The sequence below is a fragment of the Cyprinus carpio genome, chromosome A16 (assembly GCF_018340385.1).
Source record: "Cyprinus carpio isolate SPL01 chromosome A16, ASM1834038v1, whole genome shotgun sequence".
Lineage (NCBI taxonomy): Eukaryota > Metazoa > Chordata > Actinopteri > Cypriniformes > Cyprinidae > Cyprinus > Cyprinus carpio.
In genome coordinates this window covers 10,724,595-10,743,243 of record NC_056587.1, presented here as the reverse complement: position 1 = coordinate 10,743,243, position 18,649 = coordinate 10,724,595, and the positions used below count along the sequence as shown (strand labels likewise).

At 38.5% G+C, this 18,649-nt stretch overlaps 1 protein-coding gene across 1 annotated transcript in view; it reads right to left on the bottom strand.

Moving 5' to 3' along the window:
• The window catches only part of LOC109106312 (polypeptide N-acetylgalactosaminyltransferase 1-like), a 92,337-nt gene that overhangs the window by 7,892 nt on the left and 65,796 nt on the right, over positions 1 to 18,649 (bottom strand). The window contains exons 5-8 of the mRNA XM_042771904.1: positions 16,002 to 16,168; positions 7,228 to 7,435; positions 5,535 to 5,705; positions 4,034 to 4,087 (exon numbers count right to left, since the gene is read on the bottom strand). Coding sequence (XP_042627838.1) covers positions 4,034 to 4,087; positions 5,535 to 5,705; positions 7,228 to 7,435; positions 16,002 to 16,168 — 600 coding nt within the window. The remainder of the gene's footprint in view (positions 1 to 4,033; positions 4,088 to 5,534; positions 5,706 to 7,227; positions 7,436 to 16,001; positions 16,169 to 18,649) is intronic.

Here is an 18,649-nt window from a genome sequence, read left to right as displayed (position 1 = left end):
TTTATATAATTTACAGTAACCTGTCAAAACTTTAAAATAGATTCTCTGTGTAAACGAAATTGTGTTACCATTTTGTGGTTATCTGTGTTTAAAACGTGTAACTGTTTAAATGTGTGTTGAGTGGGACTGCCAGGTGAAAAGTAGAAGAAAGTTCAAAGCCATAATGTTGTTTTTTTATTGATGATATCCCATGTATAAATACTATAACGGCGTATAAATAACAATAAACACAGTGTGACCGACGTGATAACATGTGACAAATCTCAAACGTCCCCCCGATTTGGTTTATGCTAAACAGGATAAATATGTTATTCTCAAGCATGAAACAATACGTCGTAACTTTATGATGCACTAAAATATGCACTATTTGTAAAGGTATTTTTGCAATTGGGGATTAGGAAGGCAATTGTGGTGTATATTTGCGAGATCGCGTTAAGTGGATACTGACCCTGAGCTGATCTTCTGTTTTCTTGTTCTCAGCCCAAACCAGATGTCCCTGATCGCTTCATCATAAGTGCCAAACGCCTGGAAATCACCAAGTCTCATGTCAGACATGAGGTATCATTCATAGTGTGTAGCACAAATGATAATGAACAAAAAAAAGGCTGAGTTGATACTGAAAAAGGTTAACGGTCCTTCAGGGGACAGAACATCTGCTTTAAAGCCTCTTCCTCCTCTGCACAAAGGCACTCTGTAGAGGAGGGAAAGTTACAAACAGCACGTACAACGTTTCAATCAGGGGATTAGACATCTTAAAATGAAATCTATGTTTACAGTGCACAATATTTTGGCAACAACATCAAGTCCTTCTGAGGTATATATCTTTCACTCGTGTTCCACAAGTCCATGATGATGTCCTCAGCACGCGCTCTCTGTTCAGAGACAGTTTTCAGAAATCCAAGATCCACGAACAGAGAAAGGCAAAGGAGCAACACGAGATGTTCACAGTCAGATAAAGATTCCTGAAAACAGAAATGTCATGTTGTAATATGTGTCCTCAGTTTATTTTCATATGAGTACTAGCTCTGAAGTATCCAAGGAGATGAAGTAAACGAAGGGTCTCGTGAGGGGAAAAAATAGTGGGCAAAAAAAGAATGGAGTACATCAAAGCAAGTATGTGTACATGATAAGTAACAATGTACAATTTACATGTGTTGCTCTGAAAAAAGGATCTGTTGGTAGAAAACCAAGCATAGAAGTAGTATGTAAATGTGGACGACAGAATGGAAGACGTAGAAGAATCTAATGAACTGTTACCATCCAGAACCTCTGCCAGCCTTCTCTAGATTGTTGGTACATGATGATTGTATTCAGTATGCACATTTGCTTTAATACGCTTTACGGCGTAGATATTTATTACAAAAAGACCAGGTCAACGAATGTTGATTTACATCTTCCTCGGCCTTTAACTGAAACACTGTACAACTTCAATTTATATCTGTTTAGGTGCAGATGTGTGGGGGTGTAAATCTCTCAACAAGGATTGAATATTAGTGTAAAGAATGACTTTCTATACCAATCGTCTCAGTAACTTTGATATGCACTAAATATGGCACAGTTCAAACGTGGAATTGTTACGAGAGCGCCTTACGGCAATTGGACCGAACATTGAGAAATATGTGTTGAGAATGAACCTAAGATCCCCACAAATTGGAGTCACTTGCCTAGTAGCGGTACAGCACTAAACTTGTTCTCAGCATGAACAAAGCGTGAGAACTGATCATTCAAAATATTTGACAAATCTGTCTTGGAATTACTAGGCCATTTGGGGGGTCTATACTAATTACAGGTCTCTAAACCGAAGAGCATTGAAGGTTGTGACAGAAGTAGAATACTGCATGTACTGTCCCCCCACAGCTTGCCATAAGTGCACAATCTTTGTTCAAAGAATCGTATGTCTATTTGGAAGAGTATCCGATGCCATAAAGTGGCATTCATTTAGATGATTCTAAAAATACAAAAAACGTTTAAACAGTAGTGTAAAACAGGTCATCTGTCAGGGAACGATCATGTTTATCTTATAAAAAGCAGCTCTTGATCCTCACCTGTTGCACTCTATTCCACAAACAAGCAAGTTGCGTTGTGTAAATAAGAGAGTTGCGTGTCAATCAGGGGAACGAGATCTTATTACATGCTGCAATTTGGCAATAACATAGGCCCTGCGTTATGGTCATCCGTCTGTTCTTCCGACCCGCTGTTCGTGCCATTTCTCTCAGAGGCGCGCCTATGTTCTCCCATTTTTCCTTCCATGCATCCACTGCATTCACGGGTCTCATTCACAGTCATGTTTTCCTGAAGTCGTTGTGATTTTTGGCAACAAGTTGTTTCATGCAGGAGTCCCGTGCACTGAAGTACACAGCTAGAGTGAAGTGAAAAACGACGGGGTCGGGAGGTCGAGTCGAAAACTCACAACGTGTGAAGTGCTAGTAGCAGAGAGCGTTTGATTAAAAACATATGTCCTGCTTAAAAGAACAAGGATGCTCTAAAGAAAATCAGAGCGTTCTGTTAGAGAGTGTGTGTTGATATGATAAACTCAGTTTGTGTTAAGTTAACATGTTTTGGTGGGTTAGGGGGTTTTGGAAATCAGAGCGTTCAGCTTTAAGTTGCTGTATAAAATACTTTTAGCATTTAAAAAAAAAGAAGGAAACAAGGAGATGTTCTCTTAGAGTTTACTGAAGAGCCTTTACCAAATTGGAGCCCGTGCCATAGCGCAGGTTCAAGGTCTCTCATGTCGGGGCTCGTGATCCAAAACGGATGACATTTCTCTATTCACAGCACGGACATTAAAAGGTCTCTAATGATAGGAAAAGAGAAGACATCGCTAAATGAGCACACTTGAGGTGCTGTTTGAAATGCGATCGGATGTACTGTACTGACAATGAGATGGCACTTTGTTCAAAAAAGCGTCCTAGTTAAACAGATCATAGGTGGACAATCAAGAGAGCTTATAACAGTAATACAATTACAGTACAACAAGCTGTGTCTGCAGTAGTAGTCACTGCGGTCACCATCATGGCTGTCACTGCATGTGTTTCAGGCGATTATAGTGTCTGCCACATGATGTCATTGATTTGATCAAAAACCCCGGAGACCAGTGCAGTGTAAAATGCATTAGCGACTGAACCATAAAATACATGGGCTATACAGGTCGACGGCGCAGATTATCCGGAGGGCTGATGTGCCAGCGTGGCTAGTGTATCACTCCTTCTTTTCTTCGAACCGATGCAGCTGCCCTCTATGGAAGAGTGATGCAAACTGCATTTCAACTCTCAATATCCTCATCAGTTGGTATTTTTCAACCAGTTTCCCCGTGAATACACCGCCACGTGTAAGTGAACCCCTGGGTGTACTTCCTCCATCCCTGGTCACACTCCCGGTGTTTCTGGCCCTCCCATGTGGTGATGGCGATGCAACAGGTTGTTGAGTCTGTATGACGAGGAAATCCTGCCCCAGGCATGTTGAATGTAGTTCCACTGCGACTGTTGGCAAGGTGTTTGCATAATTGGTTAAGTGCCACAACTCTTCCTGATGGCTCCTCAGGACCGTTCGACTCGGATATGCGATTCTGTTAGCCAGGCATCAGCCAAAGTTCAGTGGCATTCTGTCACCTCATTGCGAGGCGAGAGTGCTGCTGTTCTTCAAGCAGAAGTTGTGTCTCTTCTGGCGAAGAGTGAGATAAAGCCTGTCCCCCCAGCTGAGATGAAGAAGGGGTTTTACAGCCCCTACTTCATTCTACCCAAGAAGGGTGAGGACTCATGACTCGTGAGAGTTGCTTTGCACATACAGGGGCATGATCTTCAACCACCTACCCCGACTGGGACTTCGGGTCAGCTGAGAGAAGAGCAACTCTCCTTTGTGCAGAGTATCTCTTTTTTCAGTGTGGATTGGATCTGGTCACTATGATAGCGTGCCTCTCAGAGGATCATGCTCTGTCTGTGCTGAACTGCTTGATAATGCTCAGGTACAAGATAGTGGTTCCTTTCAAATACTTTCAGAGGCTCCTGGTGCATATGGCATCCTCAGCCACGCTTACGCCATTGGGACTGTTGCATATGAGACTGCTTCAGCACGGGCTTCATATCGGGTCCTGAAATGGGCATGGTGTCAGTGTCAATTTTGTCAGGCACAGTTATGCTCCATATGTTATGGCTTCCTTTGGCGGCCCCATATGTGTTTTGGTCCAATAGGATTCTGTGTTTCCTCTAGACAGACAATCGGTCTGTCACTTGTTTCTGTGCTTAGTAGTCCTCCCCTTATGCAGAGTCCACCAGAGAAATCTTTCCTATGTAGTACTCCCTATTATTGAGTCCATAGGATGTATCTCCACATGTTACCTCCCCTTCGGGTAGGATGTTGTCTCTGTAGTGTTCTTTCCCCACTTTGGGAAATAAACGCTTTCCCAAAGTTACAACTAGGACTTCTCAACCATCATTTTTCTTGTCAGGTGATCTCTGCCTTACATAGCCGCTCTCCCGGATGTTGGAGTGCAAGGTCATAAATCTTGGGCATTGCAAACATGATAATTAACTCTGAACTGCTGCAAATCATTATTCTTTTGTCTATAATATTCTGAGCATTGGGGCCCATCTCACACCTAGATTGCCTACACTTTTTCATTTCATCATTGTTGTGTTTAGGGGATACACTCAAGCATTGCAACGAATTTACATTAATCTACACCCCGCCTCTAGCAGCACAGGGGTGTTGGAAAGTTTGGAAACAGTATACCGTTGCTCAGCCTTTTCGAACTTCTTTCGAACGAAAACGAAGAACGAAAATGAACTTCATTTGAAGTATATCGGGGTCTTAACACAGTTCAACAACTGTGGAGTTTAGTATAGGGACCCCTAGTGTCAGAACATTAACACAACATCAAAATGACCGACTGAAAGAGAACGTCTCAGTTATGTATGGTAACGCCCGTTCTCTGATGGAGGGAACAGAGAAGTTGTGTCCCCTGTATCACAACTCTAAACTGCTTCTGAGTGGGATGAGACACATCTCGACTCCTCAGAACAAAATGAGTGAACAAATGCCACGTCGGCCTATTTATACCCGGATGTCCAGGTATATAATATGTTTTAATATGTTATGTTTATATTATGTCATCATAAATGTTAAAAACATGGAAAAAAAAATCCAATTATAAAAAAAATCATATTCATCCTAAACTTTTGAATGGTAGTGTATACGGCTTCATAAGACTTGGAATATAGCACACAAGTTGTATAGACTACAAATACAGTGTTTTTTTTTTTGACTGTTTTGAATTATTTTTTTATTTTTTTATTTTTTTTACATATTTTTATACCTTCTTCATTTATAGAAAACATAAAAGCACAAATGTTTGGAATGACACCAGGGTGAGCAAACAGAATTTCCATTTTTAGGTGAACTAGGCCTGTTCCTTTAAGACTAGTATGGTAGTTAATTCCATGGACATTTGACTTAGGATTGGACATGGTAAGGTTTATTATAGATATTTAATCCTGATTCTCTTGTCTGACTTCATGATAAGCATTTCAGTTTGTTACCTGACAGGCAGTGTTCTGTCTCCTTTCCTGCGATCCATCTCTCTCTGTGGTACCGGATACCAGCGGAAGTTCAGCTTCCAGTTGAACCCACCATATGTCATATCAGAGCCTGCCATGTATTCAAACGTGTCATCGCTGATCACATCAATGATGGGACACACTACGGTCTTCCTGTGTAAACACATACACACAAATTATATTAGCAGTATACTTACACTGCTTTGACCTCATCCACCTGAATGAATACGTTTTGTTTGCCACAGAACGTCCCTTTTTTTATTCTGAATTCAGCTGGCACCTGCTCAGACACACCTCTCTTTACTCAAACAGATGCAGACACAAATCAGAGGGGACGTCTCGCTAAACTTGTGTCATCAATCAGCACCAAGCAGCCCACTGTGATGCTAAACCAGGCGATGAGGATGGATTGCGCACGCACACACTCAGGCACACTTTCCTTTCCTAAATTCAGCAGACTGAAGCTTCATCTGCTAATGATGCCCCAATAGGCTGCCTGAGGCAAGACAACACAGAGAATCAGCATGTGTATGTGGGCATGTGCACATTTAGAAGAGTGGAGAAATACTCTGCACATATATCTTCAAAGAATCAAAAAAAGATGAAAGTGAGTTCATGTTTCTATCGCTTACAAGCTCTCCATTTCACACACAAATGCAGCTTGTGGTGAAACCAAACTACAAAAATGTAATAAACCACTTGGGGAAAAAACGATACTCTAAAAGCTATTGATTGCTCCGCTCTCTGCAAACCAACATGCCAAAAGGGCAGAAAATAAAGTGTGTGTGAAAATGACTGGTTTGTTACCACTAATTGCAGAAGTGAAATGAAAGGCATGTTCTGGGTGTGTCATTTTTTGTGACCGCATATATGTGTGAGCTATCAATCCACTAGTGGAATGCTATTTCCCAACTACTAACACTAAGTCTGAAAAAAAAAAAACAATCTCGCAACATCACAAATAAATACCTCACACTCTTCACATTTATAAAGTGAGTGACATGTGAGTCAGTGTCGATTGTATTTTCAAACATACACACTGGGTTTGAGGAGACGCCAGACTGAAGAATGTCACATCTGGTTAGTGTTCCATTGGTGCAGACCAAAACACACACACACACACACACACACAGATATGATTTTATTTATTGTGAATGACTTTGGAGATTTATGCTCCTACTTAAAATGTGAATGCACTGTTTGTGAGCATTTTTTGTTTATTTATTTATCATTCAGTTCGTCCATTTTTTATTATATTTTTTGCTATCTTAATATGCAATTACAGTTCTGTATATTGTTCACATTATGTAATTGTTTTTATATAAAGGTAATAATAATTACTATAGACAAGTAATTAGTCTATAGTAGTAGACTAGTAGTTAGCCCTAACCCTAAACCCCAACTCTAAAAGAAAATATATTCATTATTTATTTATGAGGACATACCTTGATTAGGCAAATTATGTCCAAGCAAATCTACACATTTAAATTATCACTAAAAATTTTCACAATTTTTATTCACAAAAATAGATCCCACGTACTATTACATCCCATATCCAGTGTATCCAGCAGCACATTCTAGGGGAGAAAAGTTAGCTTAGGACTCCAGGGTTACGATGCTGAAAGTTTTAAGTAAATATCTTAAAGTTTTGTATATTGAAAGTAGTAGCACTTACTTGTCAAGTTTAATGCGAGCAAGCAGAGGCTCTAGCCAACCAGTGGTGCATTCACAGTGGGCATCCAGGAAGGTAATCACTTGACCTGTGGATATGGATGCCCCCTTCAACCGAGCGCGAATGAGGCCCGAACGCTGCTCCATCCGTATCACCCTGACAGGAACCTCCAACTTCCGCACGTATTGCTCCAACTGCTTCTTCAGGAAGTCTACATGCACATAAAGTTACCAAACAATTATACACTTGCTTCACATAAACAAGAATTATATATAGATTATATAGATTAAAATCATAATTTCGTTCAACATCCATCAGTGGATGTTTAGTGAAGGAAAAACACTCCAGATGCAAACTACAGACACTGAATACAGGTCTTAGTCATGAGCTAAGGCATGATCTGCAGATTATAAACCTTATCAGCCTGGCTCATGATTATTAATTAGGTGAGAATATTAATTAGGTAAACATTCATAACTGTTTTGTTGATTACCTCTCTTCAACTGCGTGATAATTTGTTCAATAGTCTGCCAATGCCTCCTGTCAACTAATGGTTTATTTTGCCCTTAAAGTTGTATTTTTTTATGTGGCTGCCAACAACAACTTTTTTTTGTTCTGACTGTGGCTAAACAAAATGAAACTCTTGTAATATAAAAATTATTGCTCGAAAAAGTGTGTGACGAGGCATGTTCTTTGTCTTTCCAATGTACAGGAAACCTTTCTTTAATAATTTCCCCCCACTTCAAACATAAATCACGGTTAAAAAACATAAATGGACGGTTCGGTTCATGCTGCCAATGACAACGCTTTAACACAGCTCTCAGCTCATGTGGAACAACATCCTCAGCCTTTAAACACAGATCTAAAATCACTGCTGTGGGAAACCATTGCTCTCTGTTTTGATCAAATAAGCTAGTTCAAAACCACAAATGGCCTGACAAGATTATTCAAACTTAAAGGTCAGACTGAAACAATACAGAAGGAGCCTGCGAAACGTCAAAATTCATTTACAGTTCCATTTATGGTTAAGATGGTACATATATTTTGTAAGTCATTGGTTCTTTGACTCAAAGGCCTCCTGTTGTCCAACACAATATTGTAAACATGAGGATAAGTAGATAATGGAATTTTCATTTTAGTTTTAGAGATTACTTTAATGAAAGCAGCAAAAAAAAAAAAAAAATTCTCTAAGCTGGTCCAAATCTGTCCAAAAAATCTATTTATGGCAAACACAACCACAGATCCAATCACAAGCAATTAAGAGATCTAACGGGAGGACACGTCTATGCATTACAGTCTCACAGTGGGTTTATCTGCTCTTAAATGCTTTATTTGAAGTGTGAAATGTGGAACAGAACAGAACTCTTAGAACTACAAAGACAGCAGGAATAGCAGGGATTTCTCATGCCAGTGACCCCCCCCCCCCCCTTCACACATACAGACAACCTGACATCATGTAAGTTCCATTCTGCAATATTTCCCAGTTTAAGGCACAAATATGTCACATTATGTAAATGAAATGCATTGCAAACTCCATTACATGTGGTTTAATGGAGTCGTGGGAAAGTCGTGGCCTAACGGTTAGAGAGTTTGACTCCTAACCCTAAGGTTGTGGGTTTGAGTCTAGGGCTGGCAATACCACGACTGAGGTGCCCTTGAGCAAGGCACTGAACCCCCAACTGCTCCCCAGGCGCCGCAGCATAAATGGCTGCCCACTGCTCCGGGTGTGTGTTTACGGTCTGTTGTTTTCTTTATTTTACAAAAGCACAATGTTTTGTTTTCATTCTGAGTGTACACAAATAAAAGCAGACCTTTATACAGTGATGCATTATTGTTGAAGTGATCGCACCGGAACGCACGCGCACACACACACACACAGATCCAACATTGTTAACTTGACAGCAGTTGGTACTTTGTCAAAATAAAAAGTGAACCAAACATCAACGCGCCCGCCTCTGTGTCACCGTTGGAACTTAAGTACAAAGCCTATAATTACATAATAAATAACAGTTTAGTATTCAGATGTTACATCGCAAATATGGAAATATTATGGAATATTTGGATTTGTGCCTAATGAGAGAGGCAGGATAAACGAGCACAAAGCTCCATTTCACAAACAGTTGAGTGCACAAGACGCATTCAGAGTCAGCACATGGTCACTGTCTAGTTGGCTTTGGTTTCAAGTGCACAACTCACAGTATTTGCTGTTCTTCTACTGGTGGCCAGTTATCAAACAGTGTTGCATTGCTGCGGGCGCCCCCTTCTGGATTGGGAGTAAATTGCCTGTATTTGTTGTATGGGCTCATCCACAAAACCGAAATGTCCGTACCGTGACGGTTCAGTACGGATACATGTATCGTTCCACCCCTACTATGCATACATAAATCAATATCCTGCCTTGCTCCTCTATTCGTTTAAGTGGAAATAAAGGAGAGAAAGAGAGTGGGCGGAAAGAGAGAGAAGAAGAACGAGAGAGGAAGAGGACATCATTAGAGGACAAAATTGAGCGGCAAGAAGATGAGAGGAAGAATTTGGGTCTTTATATCACCAGAGGAGAGGCAGATTAGCACATATGAGGGAGGAGGGGGGCTGGGAGCTATTCTTATGCAGGACGTGACCTGCGCAGTCAGTCTATTACTGAATGAACTGGTGCATGTGTGTGTACGTGACAGAGTGAGAGAAGAAGACATCGATGTGTCTTTTCTGCATCTGTCAAAATGTTGCAATGGTTAGACAGGAGTGTGTGTGTGTGTGTGTGTGTGTGTGTGTCACACAGGCTTCAAAGCAAAGCACTCTTGCATGAACACTCTGTCAATGTCTCTGCAGTCTCTTACCTACAGACTAAATTCTGATGTGGCTACAGTTACTCCAACTGTGATTTTTCTGTCAAGGTGAACAGTTTAATTGATTTGTACAGCTTGTATACTGAGGTAATAATGGTTTAGATCCCCTACTTCTGATCTTAAAGGGATAGTTCACCCAAAAATAAGTTATTTAATCACTGTCCTGTCATTCCAAACCTGTATGACTTACTTTCTGTGAAACACAAAAAAAGTTATTTAGAAAAATGTCTCTTTGTCAATACAGTGAAAATGTATGAAACAATAGTGCAGCAATATATGAAGTCACTTTCAAACCACACAGCTTTCTGTTGGTAAACACTACAAATTCTACTTGAAGCCAATGCAAAATATGTGCGGGGAAATCTTTCACCCTCAAGCAAAATTCCAGATTGTGCAGAATCCTATTGAAATTACTTGATTCTAAAGAAACAACAATTTATTCCACTGGGTTTTTCCCTTGGTTGGACAAAACAGCAGAAAAGTTCGACGGTTCAACCCTCGACATGAGGGTGAGTAAATAATGACAGAATTTTTTGTATGTTTATTAAGCTGTTTTCCTTGTGAGGATGTCTGGATTGTCCCCACAGTTTAAGTGATTTTAGGTTTTATCAACATTGTATAGACGTTTGGTCTACATAGTGTAGGCAAAACCTGACCAACACACACACACACACACACACACTAAACGAACATGCACATAGCCTACTGAGAATACAAACACACATACAGCACAGAAACAAAGTCACACTGCCAAAGCCACACTGGTGCGTAAACAAGACCCAAGTAGTAGTGTACTACAGGTCCTTCTCAAAAAAACATGCACATAGCCTACTGAGAAATAATGTAAAAATTAAACTTTCATATATTTTAAATTCATTGCACACCCAACTGAAATATTTCAGGTCTTTTACATTTTGGCATACAGCTCCTCATGAAACCCAAATTCCTATCTCAAAAAATTAGCATATTTCATCCGACCAATAAAAGAAAAGTGTTTTTTAATACAAAAAAAGTCAACCTTCAAAATTATGTTCAGATTTATGAAACTCAATACTTGGTCGGGAATCCTTTTGCAGAAATGACTGCTTCAATGCGGCGTTGGCATGGAGGCAATCAGCCTGTGGCACTGCTGAGGTGTTATGGAGGCCCAGGATGCTTCGATAGCGGCCTTAATGCTGAGGTGTTATGGAGGCCCAGGATGCTTCGATAGCGGCCTTATGGGGTTTAGTCAGGAGAGTTGGCAGGCCAATTGAACACAGTATCATAAACCATTTACCAGTGGTTTTGGCACTGTAGGACAGTTTCGTGTCTACATAGCTTTTCAGCAGATGGAAGCATGAAGTGGTAGCTAATTGACCCTGCCCTTGATAAAACCAGTGGACCAACACCACAGCTGACACACACACTTTCAGGCATTTTGGCATTTCCTTCTCCCCAGTCTTCCTCCAACCACTGGCACCTTGATTTCCGAATGAACATGCAAAAAATCCGAAAAAACTGGAGTAAGCCCAGGTCAGGCTCTTTCTGGCCGCTGCGTTTCTGGTTCAAAAGCACACGCCTGGATGTTTCTACTCCAGACTCAGTCCACTGCTTAAACAAAGTCCACAATCTTCCTCAGGGTCCGGTCAAGCGATTTTTTTGCCACACTTTTTCCTTCCCACAGACTTCCCACTGAGGTGCCTTGATACAGTCTGGGAACAGCCTATTCGTTCAGAAATTTCTTTCTGTGTCTTACCCTCTCGCTTGAGGGTGTCAATGATGGCCTTCTGGACAGCAGTCAGGTCGGCAGTCTTACCCATGATTGCGGTTTTGAGTAATGAACCACTAAAGCCTCAGGAAATCTTTTGCAGGTGTTTAGAGTTAATTAGTTTGATTCAGGTTAATAGCTCGTTTAGAGAACCTTTTCATGATATGCTAATTTTTTTGAGATAGGAATTTTGGGTTTTCATGAGCTGTATGCCAAAATCATCAGTTTTAAACAAATAAAAGACCTGAAATATTTCAGTTGGTGTGTAATGAATCTAAAATATATGAAAGTTTAATTTTATCATTACATTATGGAAAATAATGAACTTTTATCACAATATGCTAATTTTTTGAGAAGGACCTGTAAACTTCATGTAGTCATCAACACACAGATGCAATATGAACTAACTTGCATAGAAAAATAGTACAAGAAATAGTACAAGGCAAACACACACCTATACAATCTCTAATGAGGAAAACACAGATCTTAGCAGTTACATTTACTATTAACCTTCCATTAAAAACTATATATCTGATAACAGAAAGAGAGCATAAGAAATACAAAGAGAACCTTGAGAGAAAGAGAGAATCAATACGGTGAAAAAAATAAACAAGCATGTCCTTCAGATAAATAGTGTTCTTCTGAAACTGTAAGGTCAGTGTTTCGAAAGAATGAAGCTTTGAATTGAGCAGATATTCACAGACATAAAACAGCTTTATGTCTCAAACTATTGAACATGTTAAATAAGCTATTCATGTCGTAATAGCCTAGAGCAGGGATTCCCAAAGATTTTTGCAAGTTAAACTGCTTAGACCTAAATATTTACTTGATATTACAAACTCACAAACTCCTTGTAGCCCCTCACGAACTCTGGTCAAATGCACTCTTGACAAATTGATCTGCAATATTATTACAGGCAATGTGGATTCAAATCTGTCTTGCAGCATTGTCAATCTTGTTTTTTCCTCCTCTATTCATCCTATTAAAGAAGTAACAGCAAGTTTCCTAACAGAGTTCAATGTATGTGTTCGTATAAGATTTTGTATGTGTGTTTGTGTCATCACATCACAGTGCTCTCAGCAGTTTTGTTGGCTGCTGTCTGTGTCTGTGAGTGAATGTTCACCCAGGAGCTGTACACCCTGAGCTGGGTCACATGGAGCACTCGTGCAATAATGCTGGTGGGCAACAGAGTCACGCAGAGGTCATAGCACTCCGGAGCAGCTTCCAACGAGAGAGGCCTGCTGGACACATTTCTACAGTCAGCTGAAACGCTTCTGACCTCTTCAGTCACTCAAAGTCAGTGGCATAACCAGGACTGCAAGTGCAAAAACACTTGGTGGGTCCTTCAACACAGCCTACAAGAATGGAATTAAAACATGAAAATATATTGCTACTAAAGTGATCTTTAAAGGGACACTTCACTCAAAAATAAATTCAGTCATCATTTACTTACAGTACCCTCATGTCATTCCAAAAATGCATGACTTACTTTTTTCTTTGAAACATATAAGAAGATATTTTGAAAAATGTCCTTTTTATCCATACAGTGGAGGACCAATATTGTTTTAGTCCTCACTGACCTTCACTCTTGACACTTTCTTTAAAATATCTTATTTTGTGTTTCACAGAAGAATGTAAGTAATGCACATTTAAAACAACATGAGGGGAATTTCTGAGTGAATTTTGGTTGTACTTTAGGCTTTTCACAAAATGTAATTTAATTGTTTTGGATGCCTCTCCAGAAATGTTACAAAATAATTATATTAATTCATTCCTAAATACAATTAAATTTAGGATAAAAAAAAGAACTATACCATACAGATTAATTTATAATTTATTGTCAGTTTCTTTATTATCTCATCTTATCTCCAAGCTCTTTGTTCGAGTTTAAAAATCAACAGGAAACTACATGATCCATCACAAACTTCACTGTTGCTTTATGGCATTCTACCAAAAAATATATGACAAAGTGCTGGACATCAGCATTATCACTCACTGTCTTTGTTTCACTATACTATCATAAATGTTCAGTGTTTTTGGTCGTGTCACTGCCTCAACACTTGGCACTCACATCAACGCCGGGGGGAGGCGTCTGTGCAGTGATGGAGAAAATGATTCAGGGTTATGGGAAAAAAAAAATGTCGGTAGAATAAGGCGCAGGTCTGTCTTCACCTAGATTGAATAATTACTCTAATAAGCGCAACACCAACTAAATCAGATTTCCCAGGATTCACTGCAGAGCAGGAGAAATGCATATGATCATTTGATTTATCGTTTGAAATTAGTCATTTTGACATTTTAATGAGTTTTAGAGTAAGGTGTTAGCCTCAATAGACTAATGTATATATCATTTAGAAGTTAATAAAATTGAAACCACTGCGGATGAGATGCACAGTATTAGAGATCTAGAAATATGAAGAAGCTCAAAGCCTTTTTCTCTGTTTTCACAATTATTTAATAGCTCTCGAGTGGTTTTAATAGCTCTAATAATGATTTGCATATTCAAAGATAGAGATGCACTTGCAATAAAATTCTGGCCCATACCAATTATTTTCATGTTATGGCCGATAACTGATAAATGACAGATATTAAATTCTATTTTGCATTAAAAAAAAGGGAAAAAAATTATAATTAGAAATAAAACAGAAAAATCTAAATCAGCCGTTTTAAATGCTATATTATAACATACATTGATATTCATCATTTAGAGATTTGTAAAAGATTTCAATAGCTGGACCCCTACTTTTAACATTAGTGTATATGTGAGTGTGTGTGTGTGTATGTGCGGGCTAATAACAATGTAATTTCAGGTATGTATTTATTACACCTACTAATCCACTAATTTCATAATCTAGCAAAATTATAGGTTAGTGCAGCAGATAACGATAAAGAGACTAGAGCCTCAAACCCACACAGCAGCAGACACACAATAGAGCTAGTCAGAGACGTCAGGCTTAACATACACACTCTCTCTCTCTCTGTATAAATCTGTCTTAACAAACACGCTCGCTTTCCAGTGCGTAAATCACATTTTACTATTGACGTTAATATGCAACAAGGTCAACGGCCATCTTTTTCCTCCAGATGTGTTGTTCTCTTTCACTGCACACAAACACACACATACACACAGTGAAAGCAGAGCTGACATGAGACAGGCATTTTCAAAAAGTGAAAACAAAACCATGTCATTACCTCCGGAGCCCTGCAGTACAATGTTCTCATCTTAACTTACAGATCTGTGTGAGAGCATTTATTTGTGTATGTGAGAGATTTCTGTGCTATCACGCTCTCCTCTCAGCATTTAACACCACACACATCTGTCGGAATGACAGGTATGTTATTGAGCTAACTGTGAAAAATTCATTCATGATTCATAATCAAAATGTCAGTACTCTGTTTAAACCCCGCCCCTTTTTTAAAATCAACCAGAATTTTGCATTTAGATCTGCCTCCATCCAGTCAACAACTGATGGACAGAACCAAATCTGTTTCAATTAAATATACGTCACAAAGTAAAAGATCTATTACATTGCAACTTTATTCACCCTAAATAGAAAACTGTCATTATTTCCTAACTCTCAAGGCTTTCACAACCTCTTTGACTTTTCCTGGGATTGCCAATAGAAACATTTATTGCATAATGCCTAAACTGCTCCTTTCCATACAGTGAAAGTGAATGGTCAATGGCTGTCAAGATTTTCAAGACAAGCTTTTGCACAAAAATTGCTTTTTTTTTTTTTTTCTGTTCTTACATTAAAAAGCTATAATATGGACTACTATTATGGTGCTTTTTTTGTCATTTTGAGCCTTTCCACTATTATTGTATAGAAAAGGGCAGCATGAACATTCTTCAAAATTTCTTATCTTCTGTTCCAAAAAAAGAAAAGGAAAAAAAAGTCAGTATATAGGTTTTTAACAACACATGGGTTAATAAATGATGATAGAATGTTTGGGTGAACTGTCACTTTAACAAACAAGAAAATGCTTCAGCAAACACACACATTTGTTTTCTTTACATGGTGGGAACTTTTCATTGACCTCAAAAAAAAACATTTTTATATTTTCATTAAGACCAAATGTTTCCAAATGTGACCAAATGTTTATATTTCCAAAGCTGTTGAACTTACGACCCTCCACTATTATCCTTGTGGAAACATTTGGTCCCCAACACTAGTGCACACACTCACCTCTCTCACTGAAGTCATCCACCAGCACGATTTCCTCTAACAGGTGTCTCGGTGACCTGTCGATGACGCTTTGGACCGTTCGGAGCAGAGTGGTCCACGCTTCATTATGGAACACAATCACCACACTGGTGCGTGGGAGATCGTCTGGATACACCTTTGTTTTACACCTGCAAAACACAAAATTAGGCAATGAGAATGAGCCAAACTGGCAGACAATCAAGATAAAGATATTATAAAAAAAGCTATTCTTCTCAACTCTCTTCCCTCCTGAGCACACAAATAAACAGACCACACAGGGTCTGAAGAGCTACAGAGAGCTCTGTCTGAGATGAGCGGAGATTAGCTCTTATCAGAAACAGACAGGCTGTTATGAAGACACGGTGAGCTGCTGGAGAGACTAAGAATGCATCTCATCTTGTGTGAGGAGCTCTAAAAACAGATGACACTGGAATAAATGATGACAGAGAGAGTCTGAATGAATGTTTGTGACTTTGGCAGATTTGATCACACCTTACGGTATGGTGCAATATTCAGTGTGAATGAGTTAAGCATTAGTATTCACCAACAGAAACATTGCTGTGATTAGCACTTTCATCTAGTCTTTATTTTTAGATAATTCTTCTTAAAGGAACAGTTCATCTAAAAATATGTCTAAACACAACAGAAGCTTAGAAGAATGCTTTCATACAATGAAAATAAATGGGCCATGTGATGTCAATAATGACAATGTGATTGGTTCTTCTGTCTTGTAAACTTTCGTGACACACCGAATTTGAATATGAGGTTGTTTAAGTTGAACAAATAAAAAAGAAAAAATATTCAGTACATGATTCAGTATCAGGACTTCAAATTTCAGATGGTTTTTGGGTAAACTATATGGAGCCCCTAAAGGGACACTGTAATGGAAAATAAGAAGAAATGGGAAAAAAGAATATGCTTTTGTATATTAGCATAAAATGCATACAAGCATTCCCGCATTATTTCTTATTGCATATTAGCATAAAAGCATAAACTGCTTCTGCGTTTGCTCACAAAAGTTTTGCGTTTCCCAAGGAACGGTTTATTTCTCCTAAGAAACTTTGCATTCACTTACAAAAGCTTTGTGTTCCCTCACTAAACTTTTGCAGTTGCACGAAAAACCTTTTTGCATTTGCTCTCCAAAGTTTCTCAGGGGAACAAAAACACTTGAAATATGATTTTTCCTCCATCTAATTTTTTCCCTTTAGGGGCACCACTGAACTATTCCTTTAAGTTCTGCTAAATTAAGGTTACTTCATTTAACCATTTTTTGTTAATTTCATTGTTAGATACTTTCTCAGTAGTTGTTTTATTCTTTTGTTCATTGCATTTTATTTGTTAATATTACTTGGTAACTAAATCTGCATGTGTTGTTTATTGTTACGTTGCAGTCAGTTATTGTGGAAATGCTCTGACAATAAGATCGTTCAAATAAAACACACAATGAATTTAATTGAAGAGAGAGAAAGAGAGATTACAGTCTTTCTTGGATTCCAGAATATGTTCTAAAATTCCAATAAATGTTTCCATAAACATTCTATTCCTCTACTTCCTCATTTGTCTAAATCACAGTCAGTCAGCCAGAGCACGAGCTCTGATTGGTCGTTTGAGGGGCTGTGGGCAGGTTCAGAGAATGTGTTGATTGTTTGTCGATTATGTAAATGCAGGTAACTGTGCCAGTCTATGCTGTGGTAGGAACAGGAAAGCCAGTGTTTGTTATATCTGGAGAGCTAAAGTGGGACACACGCTTCCACTTCCTGCCTCATTTCCTGTTTGCCCAAGCACAGCTGGGGGATTTTGCCCTGCGATCACCCCAAAAGACAAAACATCAAGTACAAAACCACATTCAGAGGCAAAACATAACCACAATGCTCGAAATGAATGATAATAACTTACACAAAAAACAATAACACTAAAACATTAAAAGAAAGACAAACGAGGCGTGACATCTTTCAACTAGGGCTGGGCGATATATATAAAAAAATTATATCACGATATTGTAAAAAATTGTATGCTATTCAATATATATCTTGATATGTTTGCATATTTAAATAGTAAAAAAAAAACATGATTTTCTTTTGCCCATTAAAAAAAACAACAAAAACAATTTAGATTGAACAGCTAATTTAAGCAGTTAAAAAAAAAAAACTATACCAAGTGATCACTTACTGCTTTTTATTAAATGAACACATGTAGGCCTATATGTAACTGAAGTAGTGCAAAACAAGTACAGAAAGTGCATTCTGTCAACTTTTTTAGTGCATGCAATTCACAATTTAAATTATGCAATTGGGGAAAATAATTAAACCGTGATAAGTATTTTATTTATTTATTTTTTTACAATTGTTTTTTAGCTAAGAACAAAAGTCTGTCAATTGTCTCCGGTTTCAAGAGAATCTCTGTGGCATGAAACATGAAATGTTCCAACTGACACTAAAAACCCTCTTAGATGGGGAGCTAGTTGCTGAAGCACATAGCTATTTCTTTTATATATATATATATATATATATATATATATATATATATATATATATATATACACATATATATACATATATATACACACACACACACACACACACACACACACACACACACATATATATATATATACACACATATATACAGTA